This window comes from Anguilla anguilla, chromosome 5, assembly GCF_013347855.1.
Source record: "Anguilla anguilla isolate fAngAng1 chromosome 5, fAngAng1.pri, whole genome shotgun sequence".
Lineage (NCBI taxonomy): Eukaryota > Metazoa > Chordata > Actinopteri > Anguilliformes > Anguillidae > Anguilla > Anguilla anguilla.
Genome location: NC_049205.1, coordinates 52727224 through 52751950, shown reverse-complemented (window position 1 = coordinate 52751950; position 24727 = coordinate 52727224). Strand labels below are relative to the sequence as shown.

General features: G+C 47.4%; 1 protein-coding gene across 21 annotated transcripts in view; it reads right to left on the bottom strand.

Annotated features, from left to right (window-relative positions):
• The window catches only part of LOC118227027 (transcription factor SOX-6-like), a 188160-nt gene that overhangs the window by 118861 nt on the left and 44572 nt on the right, over positions 1 to 24727 (bottom strand). For 7 of the 21 annotated variants that reach the window (XM_035417094.1, XM_035417091.1, XM_035417093.1 and 4 more), the window contains one exon: positions 23476 to 23528. The exons of 10 other annotated variants lie outside the window; for them this stretch is intronic. In XM_035417094.1, the coding sequence (XP_035272985.1) occupies positions 23476 to 23510 (35 nt within the window). In that variant the 5' untranslated portion in view covers positions 23511 to 23528. Of the gene's footprint in view, positions 1 to 7910; positions 7929 to 23475; positions 23529 to 24727 lie in introns of those variants that run through there. 4 more of the 21 variants (XM_035417087.1, XM_035417089.1, XM_035417088.1 and 1 more) reach the window with 1 other exon arrangement.

The following is a 24727-nucleotide window of genomic DNA, read 5'->3' as shown; positions in this document are numbered from 1 at the left end:
CACACCGCACAAACACAGGGACGGTCAGTACATTGAGACCGAGGACCACACCACACAAACACAGGGACGGTCAGTACATTGAGACCGAGGACCACACCACACAAACACAGGGACGGTCAGTACATTGAGACCGAGGACCACACCACACAAACACAGGGACGGTCAGTACATTGAGACCGAGGACCACACCACACAAACACAGGGGCGGTCAGTACAGCGAGGACCACACCACACAAACACAGGGACGGTCAGTACGGAGAGACAGCGAGGACCACACCACACAAACACAGGGACGGTCAGTACGACCAGACCGAGGACCACACCACACAAACACAGGGACGGTCAGTACGGAGAGACAGCGAGGACCACACCACACAAACACAGGGACGGTCAGTACGGAGAGACAGCGAGGACCACACCACACAAACACAGGGACGGTCAGTACAGCGAGGACCACACCACACAAACACAGGGACGGTCAGTACAGCGAGGACCACACCACACAAACACAGGGACGGTCAGTACAGCGAGGACCACACCGCCCACGTCCTACAGCCGCCTACACACGGGGAAGAACATCCCTCGCAGGGTTCAACTCAAATAAAGCATATCACTGGAGCGGACCAGCCTATTTTACTTCCCTTTGTTTGTAATAAAAAGAGCGGGGGGGTAACAGAAGGCAGGAGACGTGAGCATCGCTGGCACGGCCGCTGAGAAGACAGGAACTTGCGCCGGAGGAGAGCGTTTTAGGAGGGAAACCGGACAATGCCACTCTGTCTCCATTTAGCCCTAAAAAGCCCCGACCGGCACACGTAGGGGGGAGGGGGGGGGGGGGCGGCTCCAGCGCTCGGATCTGGACAATGGCCTGGAACCGGCTCCCAGACTGACCCCTGGACTGGACCCGCACCGAGGGCTCGGAGGAGATTTTATCGGCCGCTAGCAGCATCGCCTGGGAGAGAGCGGCAGGCGTGTTCTGAGCTGAGCCCTTTGTTTAATGTAAAAAGGACGCGGTGAGCTAGCGCTTGGAGCGGTGCCTGGGCCTGCCCCATGCAACACACAACACGCACACACAGGACACTTAGCGTGTAAGGCGCTCGCACTGAGCCGCATGCACTGCGCTAACAAAGCTTAGCGTGCAGCACACTTGCACTGAGCCTCACGCACAGCAATGGGAAATGATAGCATTCAGCTTCCTTCGCAGGACCTCACGCACAGTGCTAAGAAAGCTTAGCATGTAGCACACTTTCAACGAACCTCAGGCACAGCAGTGGGAAATGTTAGCATGTAGCGCACGTTTACTGGGCCTCATGTATTGGCACCCCCACTAAACAACTATACAGGGTTAACTGTTGCACAGACGACACTCATATTGAGCCGACAATGAATTAATAATATTTATCCTGTAGATAACAATATTCATAAATATCAATAATATTTTTCCATCCTCTCCAACAACTTCCCCACCCCCATCTGAATGAGCAAAGGTAGTATTAGGTTTTTTACAACTGCAGCACATCTTCAGGCAAACACACCCTGATTAAACAGGCTGGAACTCACAGCCCGCCGGTGGCAAAAATGCACAAGTTTGACACACCATGTCACGATCACTGCAGTGAAGAGCATGCTTGACATATCAGGTGTAACCGCAATAATGAAGCGCATTCCAGCTGAAACGGCCACTTTAGCAGTGAGCTGCGGCTCCTGATTGGATTTGCACAAGCCGATTCCACTCTTCTCACGATTTAAGAGGAGGCCCTCAAGGCTGGGGCCTTTGGAGAACGAAATGAATACGATGCGATAATCTAATTACACGTGCTACTAATAAAGCCATTATGAGGCGTCCCGTTGGTCAGGGGAGGGACACATGACCCGCGCTCTCCCTCTGTGTCGTCTTTAACAAGCAATCCATCAATCAGCCAATCAAAAAGCAGTCACTTCATAAATACATCAGTCAGTCAAAATTATTTTTGGTAGAGCACTTCATTATTTTTCTATGGAGGGGAAGCCACCTGAACAGCCACCCCAAATCCCTGTCCTCCCCCCCCACCCACCCACCCACCCCAAATTCACAAATAAAAAACAACAGAATGTCCAGAATCAGTCTGGAGGGAAACTGTAAACAGATTATTTGGCTGAGAGGAAAACCATAAACTACACGATGGACTACAAACAGCAAGCTTCCAAATGAAACTAGCGTTCAGCCCGCTGAACGGATCCAGAGGCCCCTGGATTAACTGCCCTGGATGTTTCTAAAGGAAAACGGGAGATATCCGGTTAATGAGGGGATCCGGGGTGAGAGATCTGAGCCGGGCACAGCCTCTTTATTAGCCAGCATCGGCTTGAATGGTGACATTTCCCTGGTGTCATTTCTGAGTGCTTTCAAAGGGCAGCATTGTGGTGGGAGGTCGATGGGAGTTTTTTGGTAAAGCCCTGCTCTTGATGGAATTGGCGCGGGTGAAGAGACATGGTTATATCAGGTCAAGGGCTGTGACGTAACAAGCGCCTCCCCCCTCTGGAGCATTCTAGCAAAAAGCTGGGGGGGGGGGGGGGGGGCAGGGGAGGCATGGCAACAGGGCAGGCCCAAGATACTCCAAATTTTACCCCACAGGCCGAGAAATACAGCCAATCTGTAGGTTAGTGAGGGGAAGAGGGGGGCTTAATTTGCCATGGAGTCCATATTCATATTCATTTTCAGACTGAGTTCGTCTGTTCATACTGCCTTCAACCGCATCACACAATGGATGCTGGGACCGGGCGATGTGCCTCAGCTTTTCCGAAAACAAAAGCTTGGTCCTGAAACATCACACATCAGCCGGGACCTGCCAGGGCGGTCAGGCCTCCCCCTCCGCCGCCGCTGTTTGGGCTGCGCAGGCCCAGGGCGCTGGTTTGCGGGGACTCTGCAATAGCAGGGCATGCGCAGATAAATGACACACATGCGCTCGCCGCTACAGACCCGTTTTTGTTTTCCGCGGCGGAGGGAACAAGCGGACAATGGGAGCGCATGGTAATCACGCAGCCCGCAGCAGCTGTGTAAACAGCTCCGGCCCGTCAGTCACTGCGGGGCGGAGGAGCCTCCAGCCTCCCCCCCCCCCGCTCGCGCCTGTTTTCTTAAGCGCGCCCCAGCCCTCAATTTCAATCAGCCAATAAACGGTTTCCTGCAATTATATTAAATCGAAAATGATCCCGAAATTGGGAAGTGTTAATTGACAATCAAAATTCGCAGCAAAGTTCGGAAACTTGCGAACGCTGCGGAGGAATGCTGCGGGGTTGTGGGGTTTGAGGGGGGGGGTGAAGCGGGGGGGCTGGGGGGGGGCTCAGGATTCTGCCACATTTTATATTCATGGCTCCAATGAGCCTGGGCTTCCAGTGGAACAACACCCATCTTCAATGGAGCGCGAGTGAAACAAAGCACTACTTTTGTATTACACAGTAAATCAAGCGGGATTATTTTACCTCTAAAATATTCAGTCTCCCAGGCACTTTCACTATGGTCTCCAGCCATCACTCAGAGCACTGAAGCATGTGTGTGTGCGTGTGTGTGTGTGTGTGAGAGAGAGAGAGAGAGAGAGAGAGAGAGAGAGAGAGAGACCGGCTCCCCCATCTCTCTGTGACGTGTGTCTGCAGCAGTCTCGTCAGAGCGCAGCAGACCTGTTCAGAGCTGTGTAACGCTGTCTGACAGCTGGAGTTAATAATTAACGGGCCAGTGCTGGGAGCTGTGCGGAGCGCTGAGCTAAGCTGCGGAGCGCAGAGCTCAAGTGGAACGGAGAGGCGGTTTCCCCGCGTCCAGACCCCCAGGATGAGGCCAGCCCGTCGGGTGAGGGCCACCTGGGCACCTGCTCTTCCCCTGGGGGGGGACAGATCCACGTACCCATCAGACTGCGTTTAAGCAAATCACCGACTGTCTTAAAGTAGCATAACCCTGCATAACACACTACCAATGGACACGGTATACATGTTTATCACAGTGCAGGTCCTCTGTGCTCTGTTTAATGTCTGCGTGAGCTGTGAAATGTATATGCTCACATACATTCAAAATACCCCAAATCTAACCCCAATACACTCCGCTCTTCACTTCTGTAGTTTTCTCAAAGAAAACTTAAGGTTTTATCTGAAAATTAACACCAGGCATTGTTTTAGGATAAGTTGCAAGGAGTATATTTTACCTCTTTGGACTCTATATAAAGCTGACATGAACACATGTAATTTTTATCATGTAACACACACAACACACCATGGTTATAAAGACGTACAGTCACAAGCACAAACAGGATGGCACACACAGACGCTTGCACAGAAAACAGCAATAATCAGCACTGAAGGACTGGGCACAAAACGCCAAAATCACCCACACAGTCAACGCATGACTGAAGTCAGCCGCCCCCCGTGAACTCATCAATAACCGAGTGGCCAGCCAGGAACTGGCTGAATTGCATGTTTCTGTCATTATGTGATCTTATGTTCTAATGTTTGTCCAGCACGTGTGTGTGGGTGCGTGTGTGTGTGTGTGTGAGTGAATATTAAGCAGTATGATCGGTAAAGGCCTCCCCAGCCTCTCTACGTGCGGCAGCCAATCACGCCTGATTACACAATAACAAAGGGCAGCTAACAAACCAAAGTAATCGATAAGCGCTGGAGACCCTGTTCTCAGAGTCGCAGCCCTGGCGTCTCGAGAGAGGAGGAAAGAGAAGAGAAAAGGGACTATATTTAGCTGACAATATCGCTGCTCCGCTGTATTTATAGGGCTTAAGAAGTTAGGGTCCTTTGAGCGGCAGGCTCATATAGCCAGGAATGCTTTGACTCATGAGTTGATGCCACTGATAATGTTTCATCGCGCAGCAGCCCTCTGTTTAATTGGTTAGCATTAGCGGGCCCAGCGCTGGCCCGCCTTCAAGGTCTTGTGACTGGGACCATGTGTCTGTGGGTATCCCGTTTCTCCCCCAGCCCCTACACCCCCCCCCCACGCCCCCCCAGCACCACCCCCCGCCCCCCCTCCCGTTGTAACGAGCACTGGTTCTGAGCTCGCCCGGCTCTGCCCTCTCATGCTGTTGACCTTTTATAGACAATGGCGTTAAGTAACTCCACACCAGCCTGCTCGAGCCCCCCTGCCCCCCTACCCCCGCCCCACCCCTAAACCACAGGTCACTTCAGGAGGAAAATATTAGCCCTTCACTTCTAACACCACTGCCGAAAAAAGAGGAATAATCAAAAATAGGGGAGAAAACAAGGGGGCCATTGTGTGAGTCCATCTCAAGGGAAAGCTCCAGCCTGTATTGCAAAGGCTGGTTTATGACAGAGCTTTGGGTTTCCAACAGTTAGGGGCAGCAACACACATACACACACAAACCAGAAAAGTGCATGTTACTCTTTGTCTTACATTATTTTATTTGCTGTGTGAATTAAAGAATAACTCCTGTATCACACATTTATGACTATATATATATATGATATATATGATAATAAATAGTATAGGCACAAATTATGAAACACAAATTTACGATTTTTTTATTTATTTAAATTTTTCTTTTTGGCATAATATATGTAATGTAATGAATGCAATATCAACATTAAACATAAATGAAGAAATAATTGGCATTTGTTTAAGCAAGTAATAACTATTACACCTTCCTAAATGTATTAATTCATACCCACACAATTGAGGAGTCTAATGTGTCTTACTGGGGGAAATGTTTATAATCAAGGTTAAGAAGATAACGAGTTTTATAGACAAAAATGGCTTGGAGAAATAACAAAAGAAGAGAGGGCACATATAAAAGTTTTATGAGTACTAAACGTCTTTAAGCACACTGTTTCCATAATCTGTGTAAACTGTATATCGACTCATTAAAAAATAAGAGGCAGTAAATCAAAAACTGTCCTGAAAAAACCATGCCCTTATTCTTACTCAAAATCCCTGACCTTAATAAAATAAATAAAAATAAAGCAGACCAAAGTTTTTCTGTGCACTAAATGATTCTTCTGTTTCACTCAGAACTCAATATTATTTTATAACTCATAATGGCAAATGAAACATGGTGGAGTAATCAAACTTAACCGACGGTAATTTGGGACAGTGTCTGTAGGAGGGGGAGAGTGTGAGGAGATGAGCTCCCAGAGCAGGGAAAGGGATCAAGGTTTGTAGGACACAGAGTGAGAAAAGGAGATCACACTTTTCTTTCAGGAGTGGTGCTTTCACGCTGCTTAAACAGTGTGCCGCTATCTCATCCACTGCTAATAAAAAAAACACTTATTACTATTGTGAGATTTTTCCTAAAAAAAAAAAATCAGTTCCCCCAAGAACTCTCCTAGAAGAGGGAATGTGGTTAACACTTGGGATTGTGTTTCGGCTTGTATCGTACAGATAAAAGTTCACTACTAAGAAAGTGGTATTTAAAGCAAACATGTTTTGACGAAGCTGGAGAAGACATTCATTCAATGGCATTTTAAATAAATGATGGATTCAAACAAAACAAGGATATGTCAAAAGGACAAGAGGAAGACACACGCAAGAACAATAATAAAAAGGCACGCAAATTGTACATGTCATTTATCATATAAAGTGGTCTTTCAAAATGACACAATGAGTTGAAAAGAAAATCCCATGGGGGAAAAAGAACTCCTGAATTTTAAGTGAACAGGAAAGATGAGACAGGACTTCAGCACTGAGCTTTGAAAGCGAGAGTGAGGGAGGAGGCAGGAGGAGGAAGAGGAGCAGGAGAGACTGGTGACTGAGCAGGATTCCTGGGGGGACTTTTCCCATATAATGAGATGCTCCTGACTGGGATATCATTGCAGCCTTTACTGTCATTTAGTGCAAATAAATGACCACCTTCCACTGTGACTGTACAGTCGCTCAAAGCCAAACCAGTCCAGCTTTGACACACAGTGTGTGAGAGAAAGAGGGCGAGAGAGAGAGAAAGTCGAGACTCTCTCAAACAAACCTGGGTAGCATATACTGTATACAACCCAGGTTTGTATATACTGTTGTATTACAGGGCAGCTCTGGTTCTATACTGTTGTATTACAGGGCAGCTCTGGTTCTATACTGTTGTATTACAGGGCAGCTCTGGTTCTGTACTGTTGTATTACAGGGCAGCTCTGGTTCTATACTGTTGTATTACAGGGCAGCTCTGGTTCTATACTGTTGTATTACAGGGCAGCTCTGGTTCTATACTGTTGTATTACAGGGCAGCTCTGGTTCTATACTGTTGTATTACAGGGCAGCTCTGGTTCTGTACTGTTGTATTACAACAGGGCAGCTCTGGTTCTACACAGTGGTATTACAGGGCAGCTCTGGTTCTATACTATGGTCTTATAATTGTGAATCAATGAAAAGCTACACTTCCAATCCTCTTGTGCTCTGTGCTGTGGTGCAAAAGCTACTCATTCACATATATACCTATCTGAAATGAAGAACTGTGAACATTGTACTGTGTGTTCTACATAACAATACACTGCACTACACCACACGACGCAGCACTGTCCCTGCTGGTAGGTCCTGAGTGAGCACTGCAGCATTGCAGTTATCATTTAAGCACAGTACCCTGTCAGTAATTATTTAAGCACAGTGCCCTGTCAGTAATCACTCAGCGACCAGTCAGTAATCACTCACACGCAGTGCCCAGACAATAATCATATACAATGCCCAGTCAGTAATTACTTACGCACAGTGCCCAGTCAGTAAGCAGTCAGTAATCACTTAAACACAGTGCCCAGTCAGTAATCACTTAAGCACAGTGCCCAGTCCATAAGCAGTCAGTAATTACTCACACAGTGCCCAGTCAGTAATCATTTAAGCACAGTGCCCAGTCAGTGAGAAGTCAGTAATCATTTAAGCACAGTGCCCAGTCAGTGAGCAGTCAGTAATCATTCACACACAGTGCCCAGTCAGTGAGCAGTCAGTAAGCACTCACACACTGGGCCTGCCAGTCCCCTCTGTGGTTCTCCCTCTACGGCATCCGTGTCCCACAACTTCACAGCCTGACGACATAACACCTTCTCAGATCACAGAGGGAGGCGGGGAGGCCAGGGCGGCGCTGCGATGGGCCAGGCGGGCCTGCCGGCTAGGCTGGCTCACACACACGTCCACAGCGGAGAGCCACGCGCTCGCTCGCTCACGCGCACGGGGAGAGCCAAAACCAAAACCGAATTTACGAGGAGAAGCTTCCCGCCGGACTTTGGTGCTGCAGCAGCGGCAGACAGACGCAAAAGAGAGATTCACAGACGAGAAAAGGCTCACACTGTTTCTCTCCTCCCCTCTCTCTTGTTCTCTCTCATTCTCTCTCTCTCTTTCTCTCTCTACCTCACTCTTTCACTTTCATTCTCTCTCTCTTTTTCTCTCTCACTCTCATTCTCTCTCTCTCTCTCTTCTCTCCCTCTCTCTCTCTCTCTAAATGTGCAGCGGTCTGGGCTTTCTGGGGGATGCAGTTCCCAAAGTGCCTGCTGTCACTGTGCTGCAGTTAAGCAAACTTTACAGCCCGGTCAAGCCATCAAACCAACGCAGCCTATTTGCCGAGCAACAGTAGAGCTTTGTGGTCCCGCTCACGGCTGACAGTAAGTTATGAGCCCTTTGTGAGAGCCGGGGAAGGAAAACAGAGATCGGAATTTGGCAGGAAAATATAATACAGAATTCTCCTCTCCTGCGAGAAGAACCTGCGTTTTTTTTTTCTTCCCGAGAACAATCAAGCATTGTCGAGAGAAAGAAAGGCAACTGTGACAGATGAAATATAGAGGGGGGGGGGCCCCATTTTAGGAAAACAGTAAACAAAGCACCATTCAGGGGCAGGTCTCTCTCTGTCACTTATACAGATAGGTTTCTTCTGTGCGGTCAGGAGTTTACGGCAAAGACTTCTGATTCAACAAATCAAGTGTAAAAACTCCCACAGTCCGCTCTCGAGGCTAGCTGCGGAGAAGGGACAGACTGCCAAAGAGAGGGGAGAGAGAGAGTGTGTGAGAGAAAGAGAGAGAGAGAGAGAGAGGGATATCACAAGTCTCTCTGTTTCTGAGGGAGATACAATGAGCAGATAGGGGCCAGGGGCGGGGGGTGGGGGGTAAAGGAAAATAAAGAGGGCAGCCCTGTAAAAAAGCTCCAAAGGCCTTGCCAAAAGAGCGGGAACAATGGCTAATTATGAAGGAGTAATTTTGCCAGGGACAGGGGGGAAAAAAAGAGGGACACTGGAGACTGTGAGGGGAAAATGAAAGGACGGGACGGGGGAACTGTGCACCCCAGTCTTCGGCCCATTCGGCCCGGACCTGATGAGGTCATCATTGGCAGCCGGCACCCGGAGGTCCTGGGCTGGTACAGCCGTCGTTCTGGGACATCTGGAATGCCGGCTCACAGTGGCCCGCTTCTCTCCCTCCAGCATCCCCATTCCTTTCTCCTTTCCAAAAATAGGAAGCCTTTCCCCAGTCACCCAAATTGGAAAATTTGCGAGCGGCACAATGCAAAGAAAAGCAGTTTTGTTCCTCCTTGTTCTCATCATAACTGGACCGCTGTTGGGGAGGGAGGGGTAGTGTACTGGGCACTGGGGGAGGGGTAAGATTTTTTTTGTGAGGAAATTACAAGACTTGCTGGTCTGTTCTTGGGGCCGGGCAAACTGCAGCTTGTTAGCTACACGCACACTCGTTCTCTTCCCTCAGAATCTCTAAATTTCATTGGCCGATTGCACGGAGCAAAAGAAAAGAACGGTCTGTGTGTGATCTCCCAGGCTTTCATTATATTACGAATTGCAGAGGTTGAAAATGATTGAGGATGATAATAAAATTACTGTGGGAAAGTCGTGGCCAAGTTCCGCATGACACTGGATAACACAAACATAAAGGGAGCAGCTTCATCAGCTCTGTCCATATGACAGCTGGACACGGCGAATTAGCCCCACCCAGATGATGGCAAATGAAGGGGCATTAGCTCCTCCCAGATGATGGCAAATGAAGGGGCATTAGCTCCACCCAGATGATGGCAAATGAAGGGGCATTAGCTCCACCCAGATGATGGCAGATGAAGAGGCATTAGCCCCACCCAGATGATCTGCAGGTGAAGGTGTCCTATCTGAATCCAGATTATGGCTGTTTTTGGGTTTGATGAAGCAAAGATCAGCCAAGAGATACAATCTTTTTTTTTAATGTATTGCCCCCAATGAATGGAGTCGATTCCATTGCATCAGAATCTGTTTAGAAGGTCCTAAAAGATTTAAAGAGTGTAAAAAAAAAAAACAGGGAGAGTCAGAGCAAGAGAGAGAGCGACAGACAGAGAGAGACTGTACTGATGACAGTAATGGACTGAAGCAGCTAGTACTTTCTTGGTACACATTTTATATTTTTAATGTGCCTTTTGAAAATAACAAATACTTTTGTAAACTATGACTTTGAAACTGTGACCTAAATCTCAGTATGTGGGTCCTAATATAGAGTGTAGGTCACAAGAAACGGTCCTTTATGATAAACGAATGAATGAATGAATGAATACATAAATAAAATGACTATAAATCAGAAGCTCAACATCAGTATTAATAAGTTCCATCAGAGCAATAGGAGCAGTCTTGCTGTCTGACACCGTTTCCTGCACTCTTTCCAGCAGAAGTGCAGTACGGGGGCACATCAGATAGGGTTTCAGAATCAAATCATTAACCAAGCTCTTTCTCTCAAAAACGTGCTCGGCAGGGCTTCCAGGCCATATCCACGACACTTTCTATAAAGCTCCTTTCCCAGGATGCTTTGCACAGATCCAGTTGTGGTATTCGCCAACCACAGACCGTACAGTGTCAGGCCCGGAGAACGGCGTGGCTCTGGAGGAAATATGGAATAATCTGGTAATCTCAAACTATTCCTCCATTTTCCCCCCCTAGGCCGACGGACAAAGACGCCCTTTGTGGCTTCTGTGTTCGTAAAAGGCTCACTTAATGAACCCTTAACTCACAATCACAAAATCAATCAAAAACACATTAAACTAATAAACTGCGATGTTCAGCAGAGGCCCCTTCTAAAGAGCTCTTTCTGAGGCAGACTCCGCTTCACATTCACACAGCACGAATGTTACGTTGCAGTCTGCAGTCAATCGGGAATGTATGATCGTGAATAATATTAAACCGGCACTTTGGTGCTGACATACAGTAGGCCATAAAACCCTCGACTCTAAAACAATAAATTATTAAAACAAACATAAGCAATAAATAAACAATACACCTTGAATACATAAGGATGTTCCCTTGTAAACAGGAATATGAATAAAGAGAGAATGAATGCAGTGAGGGCAGAGCATGTTAACAAGGTAAATTATGCAACAACAAAAAAAAAGACATTTCTTCAGTGTCTGATATGTGGAAATACGGTCTCTATCAGACTCAAACAGACTTATATATCCACAGCAAACAGACAAAGGCAAATAGCTGGTGAAGGCCAGACAAATATTTGACAAGTAGGGGGACCGTGCCCGCGGTCTCCATCAGCAGAGCTGACTGTATACTGTATGTACTACGGTTCTGCCTCTCTTTCTCTTTCCCTCTGCCTCGCTCCCTCTCTCTCTCTCTCTCTCCACCCCCTCCCCTCTCTCCCTCTTTCTCTAAGCTCCAGGGAGCAGATGTGTTGTTCACATGCCACGGTGTGCACAGGGAATCTGCAAACAATAGCCGTGAGCTGACAAAGGTCGCCTTTTCGCAACAGGCCGGCCGGCCACATCGGCCCGGAGCGGAGTCGGCCGCCGCGCCGCGCGCCCCTCCCGCGCTCGGCGGGCGGTCCCAGAATGCCCGGGGAGCCCGCCTCCCCGGCGGTGTCCTGTCCAGCAGGGCGCGAGTTCATGTGCGTGCGAGGGGGCCACTACAATGCTATTCTAACGTGTAAATAAGCCAGTTACGTGAGTTTAAGAACCCTTCTCTGACCTTACCTTAACCTGACAGTTGGTGTAAACAAGTCCAATCCTATTATCCTAATAATATACATGGACCGGGGCCACAAACCTGAGGGGTCAGCCCACTAATGCCGCTTCCAAGGCTTAAATAACACAGTGCGCCATCAGGGCCACACAGGGCCACTGACGGCCAGGGCAACTGTGCGATCCCCATTCTCTGCCCGAGAACAGCACTGCAGTGTGCATCTGATTGTCCCGAGTACACTGCACTGCCTCCTCCTTCAGAGCTCTCTGGAAAACCAGTGCCTGAAATAACTAAAAACTTTAAAAAAACAGAAACAAAACATGTTTTAGTCTTAGTGGTCTATGACATCCTTTTATCAAAATAATTAGTTCCCATATGGCAAAAAAAACAACATTTTTACAGAGAAAGGATAAATTTTCATTTATTAGCCTCTAAATTGTAAATATCATGCATTAATAATGGCATGAAATGTGCTGTAGCATGTTCTGGAATACTCTGTTCAGCATATGATCTTGCAAACACGCCAGCAGCGTCCTTTTGAATTTCCAGCGATGAAATTAAGGCGTGAGATTTTTTTCTTCTTCTTTCTCATATGCACTGTAAAGAATCTCATCTGTCTCTATGTATTTTACAACAGAACTGCATTAGCCCCCAGGCCAGAAACAGACAAAATGAGCTTTAATAAATAATTAGAGCTCATTAATTATATCTGTGGTTGAAGCAATAACCAACTGTTTGTGTTTACAGTTCTTTAAAGTTGTTATTTACCGCAAAGCTTTCTACTGTTTGTTTTTCTACTCTATGCATTTTTAATGACCTTTTTGAGGAAATGAGCAGTGAGCTTAGCGGATGTGAAATGAGTTGACACTGGAAAGTGTGCTGAGTTCTGTGATATCACTACTTCTACCAGAGCATGTGGCTGTGAAATGGTGGTGTTTTAAAATATCAAAAAGCCTCAGATGGATTCACTATTCACACAGAGTCCAGAGAGTCAGCCTTTAAAGGCACTGTAATTCTTTGGATCCCTCAAAAAAAAAAATAAACAAAATATTTTCACAAAGAAAATTAAAACTAAGATTATCAGACAGATATGTTAACAACAACATTCAGGGACAAGTATCAAAAGACAACTGTACACTCTTTTTTGCAGGTTATCGAAGATTTTCTGAGCAAAATAAAAAAATTTAATTTTAAAGACATCTATTTAAAAAAACCTTAAGTAGTTGCCACAGATGAATCGCTCAAATAACTTAACTTCATTCCCAGATAACGATTAAATGTTTGAAAGCAAACTGGTGTAATGGAAAGTGATCAGAAATTTATTTTACCTTTCACACCACACCTGGGTTTCAAATGGCTTAGGTGGTAAGGGTGCAGTTGGGCTTCTTTGCATGGTCGCATGGATGTACCTGTTTGATTAACCCTGTTTTAACATTACACCAGTATTCAAATCTTCCTATTACCCTCACCAGTCCGGTGGTCAAATTATGCACTAAAACAATAAATACCAAAAAAACCAGTTACTAAAAATGCTGAATTTCTGTACGTTTTGGTGGGTGCCTTAGCCAGAGATGGGCTGGGATAATGCCTTCTCAGAGGCAGGCAGGCACAAGCTGAACAAGCCCAGGCTAATGCAGAGCCATGCAGGCAAGCCTCCTGCTGAATGAGGCGGCCGCATACAGAGACAAGGCAGGCCATGATGCGGCGGTGTAATTTTTAATTAAGTTCCCCTTAGCGGCTGCTGTTATCTCAGGCTAATGGCATACGTTGGCCCTCTCCCATTACAGGAGTCGCTTTTTAACTGGGCCACTTGTTCGATACATTTAGAGTTAATGCACTATGAATATCTCACACCGAGAGTCATCAGATGGTTTCGCCGAGCGGCGTCGAGCAATCTGAATATTCAATAACTTCCGTAATTACATGCGCAATTCATCAGATTCCATCTGATTGCCGGAGAAGGAGAAGGAGAAGGGGGGAGAGAAAAAAAAAAAAGAAAAGAGGTGCAAACAGATCTGATTCCTGGAGGACAGGACTCCTAATCACAGAACTAACATTATGGCTGCCTCTAATTGAAATCTAAATTGAAAGGCTTGGCTCCGGGGAGAGAGTGCGTTGGACTGCGGGAGAGGGAGCCTTCGCTGCCGCTCACCAAAAATGAAGCCGGCGGGCTGGGAGACGGTGGGCTTTGTGGTGCAGGGGTGGAGCACGAAGACGGAGGGCATGCTGACAGAGATGAAGGAATGTAGCAAGAGAGACAGTGGGACTGATGATGGAGTAGCAGGGCAGTGAGACAGTGGGCCTCCTGATGGAGTAGCAGCAGAATTGAGCAGTGAGACAGTGGGCCTCCTGATGGAGTAGCAGTGAAGTGAGACAATGGGCCCCCTGATGGAGTAAAAGGAATCGAGCAGTGAGACAGTGGGTCTCCTGACGGAGTAACAGAGCACTAAGGAAATCCTCCCAACCCTCACAGCAGCAGCCCCCTCGTTTCCAGCACTTCCGTGAGCCCAGATCCCACACGCTGCCAAAGCTGTTGCTCTCCCCGGAGTCCCCACATGGTATTCTAGGCTGCATACATATATATATATACGCACAAAAGCCATCTTATCCCATCCCATCCTGTGCCATGCCGGTCACCTGTGGAACAGTAAGGGAGCGCAGAGCCGAGCCGCGGGCGAGACTGAGCGCTGCGGTGATCCTGAGGGTGGCGGGGCGGAGCGGGTTAATGGGAACACAATGAAAGGCCGCCAGTCTCTCTGACGGCACGGCAGCACACAGGGCTGAGTGTATCGCTCCACTCAGGTTGCAGTGGGTGGTTCATTCTCTTTTCAGGGGCGACTGGGGGTGTTACAGAAGAGTGTTCTTCGGTGAAAGAGTGACAAAAAGAGAAGAAAGAATGAAAAGAAAGAGGGAGAGAGAGAGAGAGAGAGAGAGAGAGAGAACCTTCCCTTGCAAATTCCTGCCACAAGCTTTTTTTTTTCGCTGAATGCTCTCAGTAACATTGGGCTCAGTTCTCTGTTTTTGAGCGGTACGTGTAAAGTAAATGCACAACAATCTTGCCTGCATAGCACAGCCTTTGTGTGCATGGATATTTTGTACACTGGGTGGAACATAAGGTCCTCAATTCACCTCCAGAGGTCCTGTTTAGTTTGGTTTTCTATAGCCCTGTGTGATACGTGGCTGTGGTTCACACAGCAGAAATGTGGCTTAAATTCATATAAAAATCTCTAATTAAAAACTCAGACACACGTTTATTTGGAAAAATATAAATATCACAATTCTGCACGTGAAGGGCATGTTTTTAAAAATAATATCCAGTATATCAAGTACCACCTCATATAAAGTCATGTCATTTACTAATAGACTTCTCTTGTGTTTAACTGAAGGGGCAATGTTCCAAGATATTTGATCAAAATCGAGATATCCATATCAGCAATCTCTCTCTCTTCAGGCCCTTGGAATAGAAACTGGCTTTTGTGTGCTCTGGAATTTTTTTCTTTGACTTTATTTAAAAAAAAACAAAAAAAAAAATTCCTTTGTGTTCTGGTACTTTAGATGTTCGACATCACGCAGCACAACAGCTCTTGTGCGCAGTGATACGGGCTTACTAACGCACTTAATAAATCAGAGGGCTGATCTCCTGTCCTCTCTCTCCTCCCCCCTCCCTCTCGCAAGCCCTACGGTCTGAACATCCTCCCAGAGGTTGGATTAATATTCAGCCCTCAATAGCAGTTAATTAGCAATGCCAGATTCATTAACCCGTATTGCTGTTACGGTGGCCCACACCATAAATTAGCTTAATGCGAGCAGACATATTCCAGTTGTAATAGGAGACATAAAATGTAAGGAGAAACACATATGGCCGCAGATCGTAGATCATAACAACTTTAGGGGAATGGAGTCCCTTTCCTCGCAGATAGACTTTGGCTCGTATTACAGAATCTGTTAATTCACGCTTTTTATTAGAAAGAATTATAGCTTGCGAACTTGTGAAATAAATCGAATCACGGGAAGCAGCAGGCGTCAGAAACTGAGACCAACAATGGGGCGGAAGGGGGGGGGGGGGGGGGGGGGGGCGATTCGTCCTGGATCGCAGGTGACGAGAACAGGGGTGCTTGCGTACGTGTGTGTGCTTGCATGCGTGTGTGTGTGCATGCGTGTGTGTGTACGTGTGCGTGCTTGCATGCGTGTGTGTGTGAATGCGTGTGTGTGTACGTGTGCGTGCTTGCATGCGTGTGTGTGTGTACGTGTGCGTGCTTGCATGTGCGTGTGTACGTGTGTGTGTGTACGTGTGTGTGTGTATGTGTGTGTACGTGTGTGCGGGTCGGGCCCGACGGGAGAGGCCTTATCTGAGCGGAGCGCGCCGTGCCTGAAACCAAATATTAAAACTGCAGAAAGCTTCCCCTCCCCCCCCCCCCCCCCAAAACTCCCCGCTCACGCAACGGGTCGGGGGAAACAGCTGGAGCCGGTCCAAGCGGCGTCTGACAGCTTACAGGAGGAGTTCTCTTTCTCCCAAATCTCCGGCGTAAATCCAGTTTGTGTTTGTTTAGCCGGCCGGTAACAAGTGGGTTTTGGCGGGGCGGCGCGGAGCGCTTTCACTCCTACAGCGCTCGGGCCCGAGTCCTCCTCCTCCTCCTCCTCCTCCTCCTCCTCCGCTCCTTTCTCTCCCTCTCCCTCTCTCTCTCTCTTTCATTTCACCCCGCCTTTCAGAGCGGCCGAGCCGCAGGTATTGGGTTCGGCGTCTGGCCCGGAGACGGGGGGGGGGGGAACAAACGAAGGCAGGAACACAAACTGCTATTGTAGAAACGAGGGGGACAGCGACCTTCGCCGTCCTTGGATTACGCGCTGACCTTTCATCTCCCCGAATCCCCCAGTGGACTGGACTAACAAATCACAGCGCAGAGCCTATTAGGCCTGGGATTCCACTTTGTTGTTGAAAAGGGTCTTGTCCTTTCAGAACGTTCTCTTTCTCTCCCTTGCTTTCCTCGCTCTCTATTTTTTGAAGCCAAGGTGGTAGAGGAACACAAGTCCATTGTTCCCGCGCAGATGGAAGTTGGAGTTACTACGGCAACAGCTCTAATCCCTCTTTTTACCACCTTCCTTCATATTATTGGCCTATCAAGTGCTACCTTTTAACTCATGGGCTCAGAGGCTGCTGCTAGGGGTGTCACCCCCCTCCCCACCCCCCTCCCCAACGAGCTCCGATTTTCACCATACAAGACAATGTGATGAGCTAATCGAAAATTTGCTAAATAATGACGTACCCACAGCAAGTATTCCTCCTCCTGAGGCCTGGTCTAAGAATAACAATAATGAGTCCATTATCTGCCTTTAAAAAAAGCAGCCCTGCCCAGCAAACAGAGAGCGTAATTGTTCTGGTGTTGTCCACACAAGCAACAACCTATTGTGGCCAGCTTGACAGATAAAGGAGTAGTAGAATGGCTGGCATAATGATTGGTGTGCACTGCTGCGGCGGCTCCTACAGAACTTCTTTAGAGAGAGAGAGAGTCTGAGAGAGAGAGAGAGAGAGTCTGAGAGAGAGAGAGAGAGAGAGAGAGTCTGAGAGAGAGAGAGTCCAAGAGAGAGTGGGGGGGGGCTAGAAAGACTACTGATTTTTCAGTGCTGTTTGAAGGCTGCATGGATGTGGACACCTGACTTTTTTTAAATATAAAAGGATGTTCCTTTCTGTCTTCTGTCGCTTTTGCTGTTCTGTTTTTTTTTTAAATAGCATGACAGGAAGGAAAATATTGCCAAAGTGAAACAACAAAATGTAAGAAAGAAATGCAAATGTTACTCTGTCAAGCAATTACTGGACTATAACAATAATGGCTGTTTAGTAATAAGTGTACTACACACAGTATAGAAGCATGCTAGGCACTCACAAATAAAGTTTCTGTTTTTATAAACAAAGGTCGACATGTTAATATTGCCGATTGCTGAACTCTCTTGCATTTGTGCATCAAACCAAATGGACCAAATTAACACTGGATTACTCAATAACATTTTTTAAATGTCTTTTTAATGTAATATTAAGCCATGCGAAGGCACCCCCTCCTGATGAGGAAAGTGTCTCTCAAGATGGCTCCCAAACGATGGAGGGGCTGCATCTGCAGTTTGTGGTTTTCGAATGCAGATTTCCTTTCTTTCTTGGTGAAAAGATTCTTGTGTTAAAGTGAGCGAGGGTGAAAATGAAACAGGCCCTGGCCTAACCGGGAGTCGCACCTTGTAAATGAGCTTCATTGTGAGCAGAAGGTGGCGGTGGGGGGGGGGGGGGGGGGGTTGGGAGAGCAAAGCGGGGGGCCCCCTACCCCTCCTCAGCCTCTGGCGTGCTTCATTTATCTTCATCTCGTTAGACTAAATTAATTAACAATCTCAGTGTTACACACTTTCTCTTTTCATTACATCAAATAATGGCAGGGATGTAGGAGGAGAGGCTCTCTGGTGGGATTAGGAAGAGACCGCGGAGTAACCTCTCTCTCCGTTTCTCTCTCACACACTCTCTCGCACACACAGGCGGCAGTGACAAACACCGCGCTTCAGATTCTCCAGCCACAACGCCAAAAAAATGCCAGATTTTTCCTAAGGAGCGAGACATGGGTCTGGTGACTGTCTTTTTATTTTTTACTTTGAATAGTTATTTAAAAACTGATATCACACTGACGTACTGTATTTTGGTCTGAAACCTAAACCCCTTTAGCTATATCGCAGATGTCCTGCTCTGTATGGGATTACATGATTTACATCTGATACATTTGATACGGCAGTGGGCCTTTCTAACCTCCAGTTTTAAACTCAACAGTCATTATTTTGGACACGTCGTGGAAAAGGTGGTACGTTCAATTATTTATACAAGCCAGTGTCACAAGTGCTTAATGTTGAAATGAGTTTTTTTGCTTCTGGGAACCTTAGCATGTCTCTCAGAATGAGTACTACAGTAACAGAGTTGCAGCTTACATCAAAATACATAATTATTTTGACAACTGTAATAGGGCACAGAACATAAAGGCAGTTAGAAATACCATGACTCACTAATAAAAAATAAAGAGACTCAATTCTTATGTGGAAAGAATTCACAGAAAGAGTGCGTTCTTTTTCCACACTTCGGTAAATACTGAGGGACTCCAGGGTTTGAAAGCCTCTTCCTTCAATAGCGCCATGTAGCAGGCCCACTAGCACTAGCCCTGTGATTCAATTCACGGAGTTTTAAGAGCAGGGAAAAGCCAACACGTTCTTTTGCGAAAGCTATGCAAGAAAGGAAAAAAAACGAAAAGGAAGAAGATGTATTGCTTGCTTGAAGTGCGAACTTGGAGTTGCTACACTATGGTTCGCGTACTTTCGCATATTTGCACTCGACAGAGCCCCTTCTGACCTCGTACAGTTGCTTAATAAAATATGTTGCGGTACGCTTAAGAAACATTCTTTCACTCTTTCTCCATCTCTCTCGCTCCTTCGCTCCCTCCCTCCCTCCCTCCCTGGAACACAATAAGCACTGGCAGGGCAGGAGGGCAGGGCCCGGGGAGAGCTTGGCTGTAATCTGGGCCTGATTGTTGGGGCAGCCCTCCTCCTCCTCCGATTCCCCAGCGCGCGCGTGTGTGCAATATCTCCCCACTGCCACTTCTGTCTTCCTTAATTAAAACAGACATTGACAGAAGGGTGTGGATTAAGACCGTAATGTTGCTTTTACTCAAGATTAATCGCGGCTCTTTCTCATCGGGGGAGACAACGACGGAGAAGAACAAAAGCAAATTGTTACGTAACTGAGCCTTTTGCACTGGGTCAAAGGTCAAGAGGTTTTTTTTTTTTTTTTTTTTTTGTCCAGCACAGTTCACAGTTCCAGAGGTAGAGCATTTCCTCTGGCTCCTCCCCCCGTACTTCAGAATGCCAGACTGCTGCTGCTTCTGCCTCAACAGGTGGCTAGAATCTAACACAATCCCACAATCCCCTACTCACAATCCCACAATCCCCCACTCAGAGGTATTAGGAAGAGAAAGGAGGAAGGTGACATGCTGGAAATAATCCAACACTTGCCCCTAACTCGTCCTACCGCTAAGAGCCAAAATAGGAATTACATTACACAACCTCTACTTAAAGCGCAATTGACAATTCAGATGGATTCTTTATCAATGTCATATTTCATGGTTTGAAATATTCTCGAAATGAAAAGTTCCTGGGGGCCAAATTCAATCCAACCACAAGTCCCTGACCTGAAGTAACACTCGTTTTTCTCTTAGCTAGTTTTCTTTTCTAGCAGTATTCAATGCCTCATCATATTCACAGGCTCTTCGCATCACTAGCACAGCCTCTGCATATTTGGGAGAAGGCAGGCAAGCATGTGTTCTGTTCTTAATCTGCTTTTTACTGTAATGCTGGACTAAACTGAATGGGCAGCAGCCTGAGGAGGAAATCTTGGCCGAAAAGGAGGAGAAAATCGTGCTGACTGGAAACCTTGGGCAGTGCAACAGTTACGTTCAATACCAGACCATGGGGTGAGGTCTTCAACACAACGACCAACCAGACAGCTCCCCAGAAAAAAAGAATAAAAAAACAGAACCAAATAACATCACAATGTGATGAGATGGTGTGAAAACTAAATGCTCTTTATTTTTAAGTGCCCCTAATAAGAATTTGTTTTCAGATAAGCATCTATTTTCCACTCTGTGTGTGTGTGTGTGTGTGTGTGTTGTGTGTGTGTGTGTGTATATAATTTTTTTTCTCCACACCGTCAATCCAGATCGTTGGCTATAGATAAACTAAATAATATTTACAGATAGCAAACAGGAAATTTGGAAATTTCTTTATTTTCCCATTGATGAACAACTTGTATATAATTTTTTTTTTTTTTTTTTAATTCTACACAAGATCACTGTCCATATACAATACGCTAAATAAAATACTTAATAGTAATGGACAGTAAAATAGATTAGGCAATTAGATACGCTAAATATAAATACTATCGACCAAAACAAATACAAGAAATATTTGAAAAGTTTAGCATGAAATAGAATACAGAATTATCAACTGAGATCAAATACAGCTTAATACAGCTGCCTGCTGTTTTCAATTTACTGACTATGTACCATTTAGAAAATCTAACAATGTGTAATTATGACATTTCAAACAAGTGCTAGTAAAATATGATCATTCTGATTGCAGGGTACCTGCGTTTAGTTTTTTTGGTTGTGTTTAAATGATAAAACTAAAAAAAAAAAAAACAAAGTTTGTCGTGTGTAACAATTATAATCACACAGTGTAATTATTGTTAAGGTTTTTTGGTGTGAAATCTTCAAGGCTATAATCCTACTTTTCTTGTATTACTTTTACAATATTTTCCAAAATTTCCACGGCTGCCACACTGATGCAAAACAGTCGAAAAAACAAAACTGCACTTGTTTGCATTCATAACTTAAAATTAAAAAAACAGCAACGGTGGTGAGATTAATTCTCCCCCACCAGCAAATTTAAATATTTGTATCACGGGTCAGTTTTTCAGCACCACAGACCTCAAGCCTACATTATTAATTTAATTAGGTCGGAGACCAGATTCAGATCACAAAGATTGCCATTACCTTTGAGGTGCCACTCCAGACGGGCCCTGGTTGTCTGGTTAAATGAATAAATGTAAATGTGCCATGAGGACTTATCAAAGGCTCATCAAACGCATCAGGACGGCCCCCCCCCCCTCGGGCGCCTTCGCTTACGATGGCCAGGGCCGCCGCGCTGCGAGCGCTCCAACGCCGACGCCAGCGCGATCAGAACTTTCACGGCTGGCTTCTCCGGAGCGCGCAGACGTTGCGAGGGCCGGGATCATCCGGGCGAGCGGGCAAATCTTCAAAAGGAGCGCGGGTCGCTCACTCCCAGCTCCGCAAATTCGAGGCGTCACTTTCGACCCGCCCGAGCGTTAAGAGGGCGGTTCCGCGCGCTCCTCCTCATTTTTTTCGCCGGCCCTAACGAGGCCCGCGGAAACCCCCGGCCCTTCGCCCCCCGCCGCGGGTCTGGGGCCTCCCTCCGCGTGACGGCCGAGCAGGGCGCTGTCTAAACGTTTCCGCGGACGGATTACCGGGGCGAGCCTTCGCCCGGCGTCCCGAAGGGCCGAACGGCCGCGCCGTACGGACGGGAAAGCCTCTTCTTTACCGCAGCCAAACCCAAGCGAGGAAGGGAAGCCGCATGTGCACCTGCACGCCGTCCCCCGCGTGTGGGCACCACGCGCTGCAGCCGCGCTATCCAGCGTCTGAAATATTACGTATTACGCGCAGATTCCAGGAAAGGGACCCAGCTCTGCACTGAGGGCTCGAGATGCCCGTGCTGCAAGTGGACGGTACAGTAGAAGTGAAACAGACACAGTTCCTTGAGCCACACTTTCGGAATTAGACTTACCAAAAACAAACCAAAACCCCCCAACTGAAGGGGGGGGGGGGGGATATGTGTCATACCACAATGCCCTTCATTCGATTAGGTTAAAAAGTGTTTGAAAGGAATTGGCGTAAATCTAATCAAATAAATGACCTCCATTACACTTAAGCAATCAATTTCAGGAGAGCGAGAGAGAAAGAGGGGGGGGGGAAGAGAGAGAGAGAGCGAGAGAGAGAGAGAGAGAGAGGGAGAGAGCGATAGACAGAGAGAGAGAGAGAGAGCGATAGAGAGAGAGAGGGGGGAAAAGCGCGGCGCTATCAAAGCAGATCCATTAGGTTCAGTAAGTTTCGGCTGACAGCAGCTGTAAAAGGCAGATGCTACGGCGGGCCTTAATGAGAGGGACGTAATTAGGGGGTAACGCTCGGGCCCAGGAGAAGCTAACTCACCAGAAGAGCAGCGAGCGCTAAAGCTACTTACTGCTATTTATTTCCTCCCAGCAATGACAGCACAAATTCTTAATTAGAATCGCAGGATGGCGGGGGCGGGCGGGCGGGGGTGGGGGGGGGAGAGGGGGGGAAAAAACGGAGACTCCGGGTCGTTTCGGCTTGGCGTACCATTTCAAACGTGCTGAATAAAACTGCACGTCCCGTACGCTAACCCCTCCCCCCACCACCCTCACCCCGACATGTGCACACACACACACACACACACACACACACACAAGTGCGCATGTGCACACACACATACACACACACACACACGCACACACACACACACACACACAAGTGCGCATGTGCACACACACACACACACACACACACACACACACGCCCCACTACCACCACCTGTATAAGAGCAGCGAGGACAAACAAGCACATGCGATGCGAGCAACAAAAACAGTCCACCCGTGAAGGGGCCGGGTTGTGAAATGTGTCATGTGAGAATCTCGGCCTGTGAAATGAAAGGCTTTCGGTTTCACTGTACGGGGAGCGGCCAGAAGCCCTGTGAGCATGCCGGTGTTACATGGGGGGGGGATGGGGACACGGACAGGGGCGAGTGTGTGAGTTGGGGAGGGGGGGGGGGGGGGTGGGTTGCGGGGGGCGACCCTGGCAATTCACTGACAAAAACACACGAGTCCAGGATTCATTGCTTCCTTCTCGCCAGATCAAACGGAAGGTGTCAGGACGGGTGGGAGCTGTGATTGGGCAGATGAGTTTGACCCCTCCCCCCACAACAGTGAGAAAAACAGAGAGAAACTGACCTCAGGAAAAAGCTGCTACGAGGAGAGGCCTCCATGGCTGCTGTGGGAGGAGTCTGCGACAGGAGAAACGCACAGAGAGCCACTGTAACTCTGCACAGAAACACGCAGCATACTCTCCATAACACACACACACACACACTCTCACACACACACTAACACACTAACACACACACACTTTCACACACAGACACACACTAATAAATGCACAGAGAGCCACTGTAACTGCACAGAGACAAGCAGCATACACTATATCACACACACACTCACATACACACTAACACATATACTCTCCCTATCTATCACACACACACACAAGCTCTCTCTCACACACATACACACACACGCTAACACACACACAGACACTCTCACACAATTTCCCTCTCCATCACACAGACACACACAAGCTCTCTCACACACACACACACACACACACTAACACACAATGTCCCTCTCTATCACACACACACACACACACATGCATGCACACAGATGCACACACACACACTCACACAGTGCACTCTCACATACACACTAACACATATACTCTCCCTATCTATCACACACACACACACACACACACGGTGTACTCTCACATACACACTCTCCCACACATAAACACACACACGCGCGCACTGCAGCAACGCAACAAGCCCTGCAAGTCTTTAAATAACGAGTGCGCGGCCGCAGCGGAAGGACCGTTCTGCCTGCCCTCTTACATCATTAATTACAGGCCGTGCTCAGAGGAGACGTGCATGCGGCCTGACGCTACGCTAGCGCCCCAGCTGCCGCCCATGTGTGCGCCGGGGGTCACCGCGGCTTCCAGGGGCCCCCCGACCGCACACGGGGGCCCTGGGCTGCCACCGCACACCGCTGAGGGGGGGGGGGTGGGGGTGGGGGGGTGATGTCACCGCTCTCAAAGCTTAACCTTGCAATTTGGGGGAACACGTGTTTGGGAAGTTGTGCCAAACGGTTTTCCCGTTGGCTTCTGGTGTTGTTTTGATTTGTTTTTTTAGAAACACTGTTTTGCGTACCCTTTTGTCATTATCCTCTGTAATTCTTTCTTCTTTCGTTTCCTTTTTTTTGTAAACGCTGAAACTCCATACTACAGCGTCTGCCAGAGCCGAAACGAGACTGAACCGAAAGTACATATGGTTTGCACCCTGCTATGTAAAACAGGAATATTTAAATGATTTGCAACTGAAAAATACAAAACAAAAAAAATGTGCTAGTACAGTTAAGTGCTACTGTAACG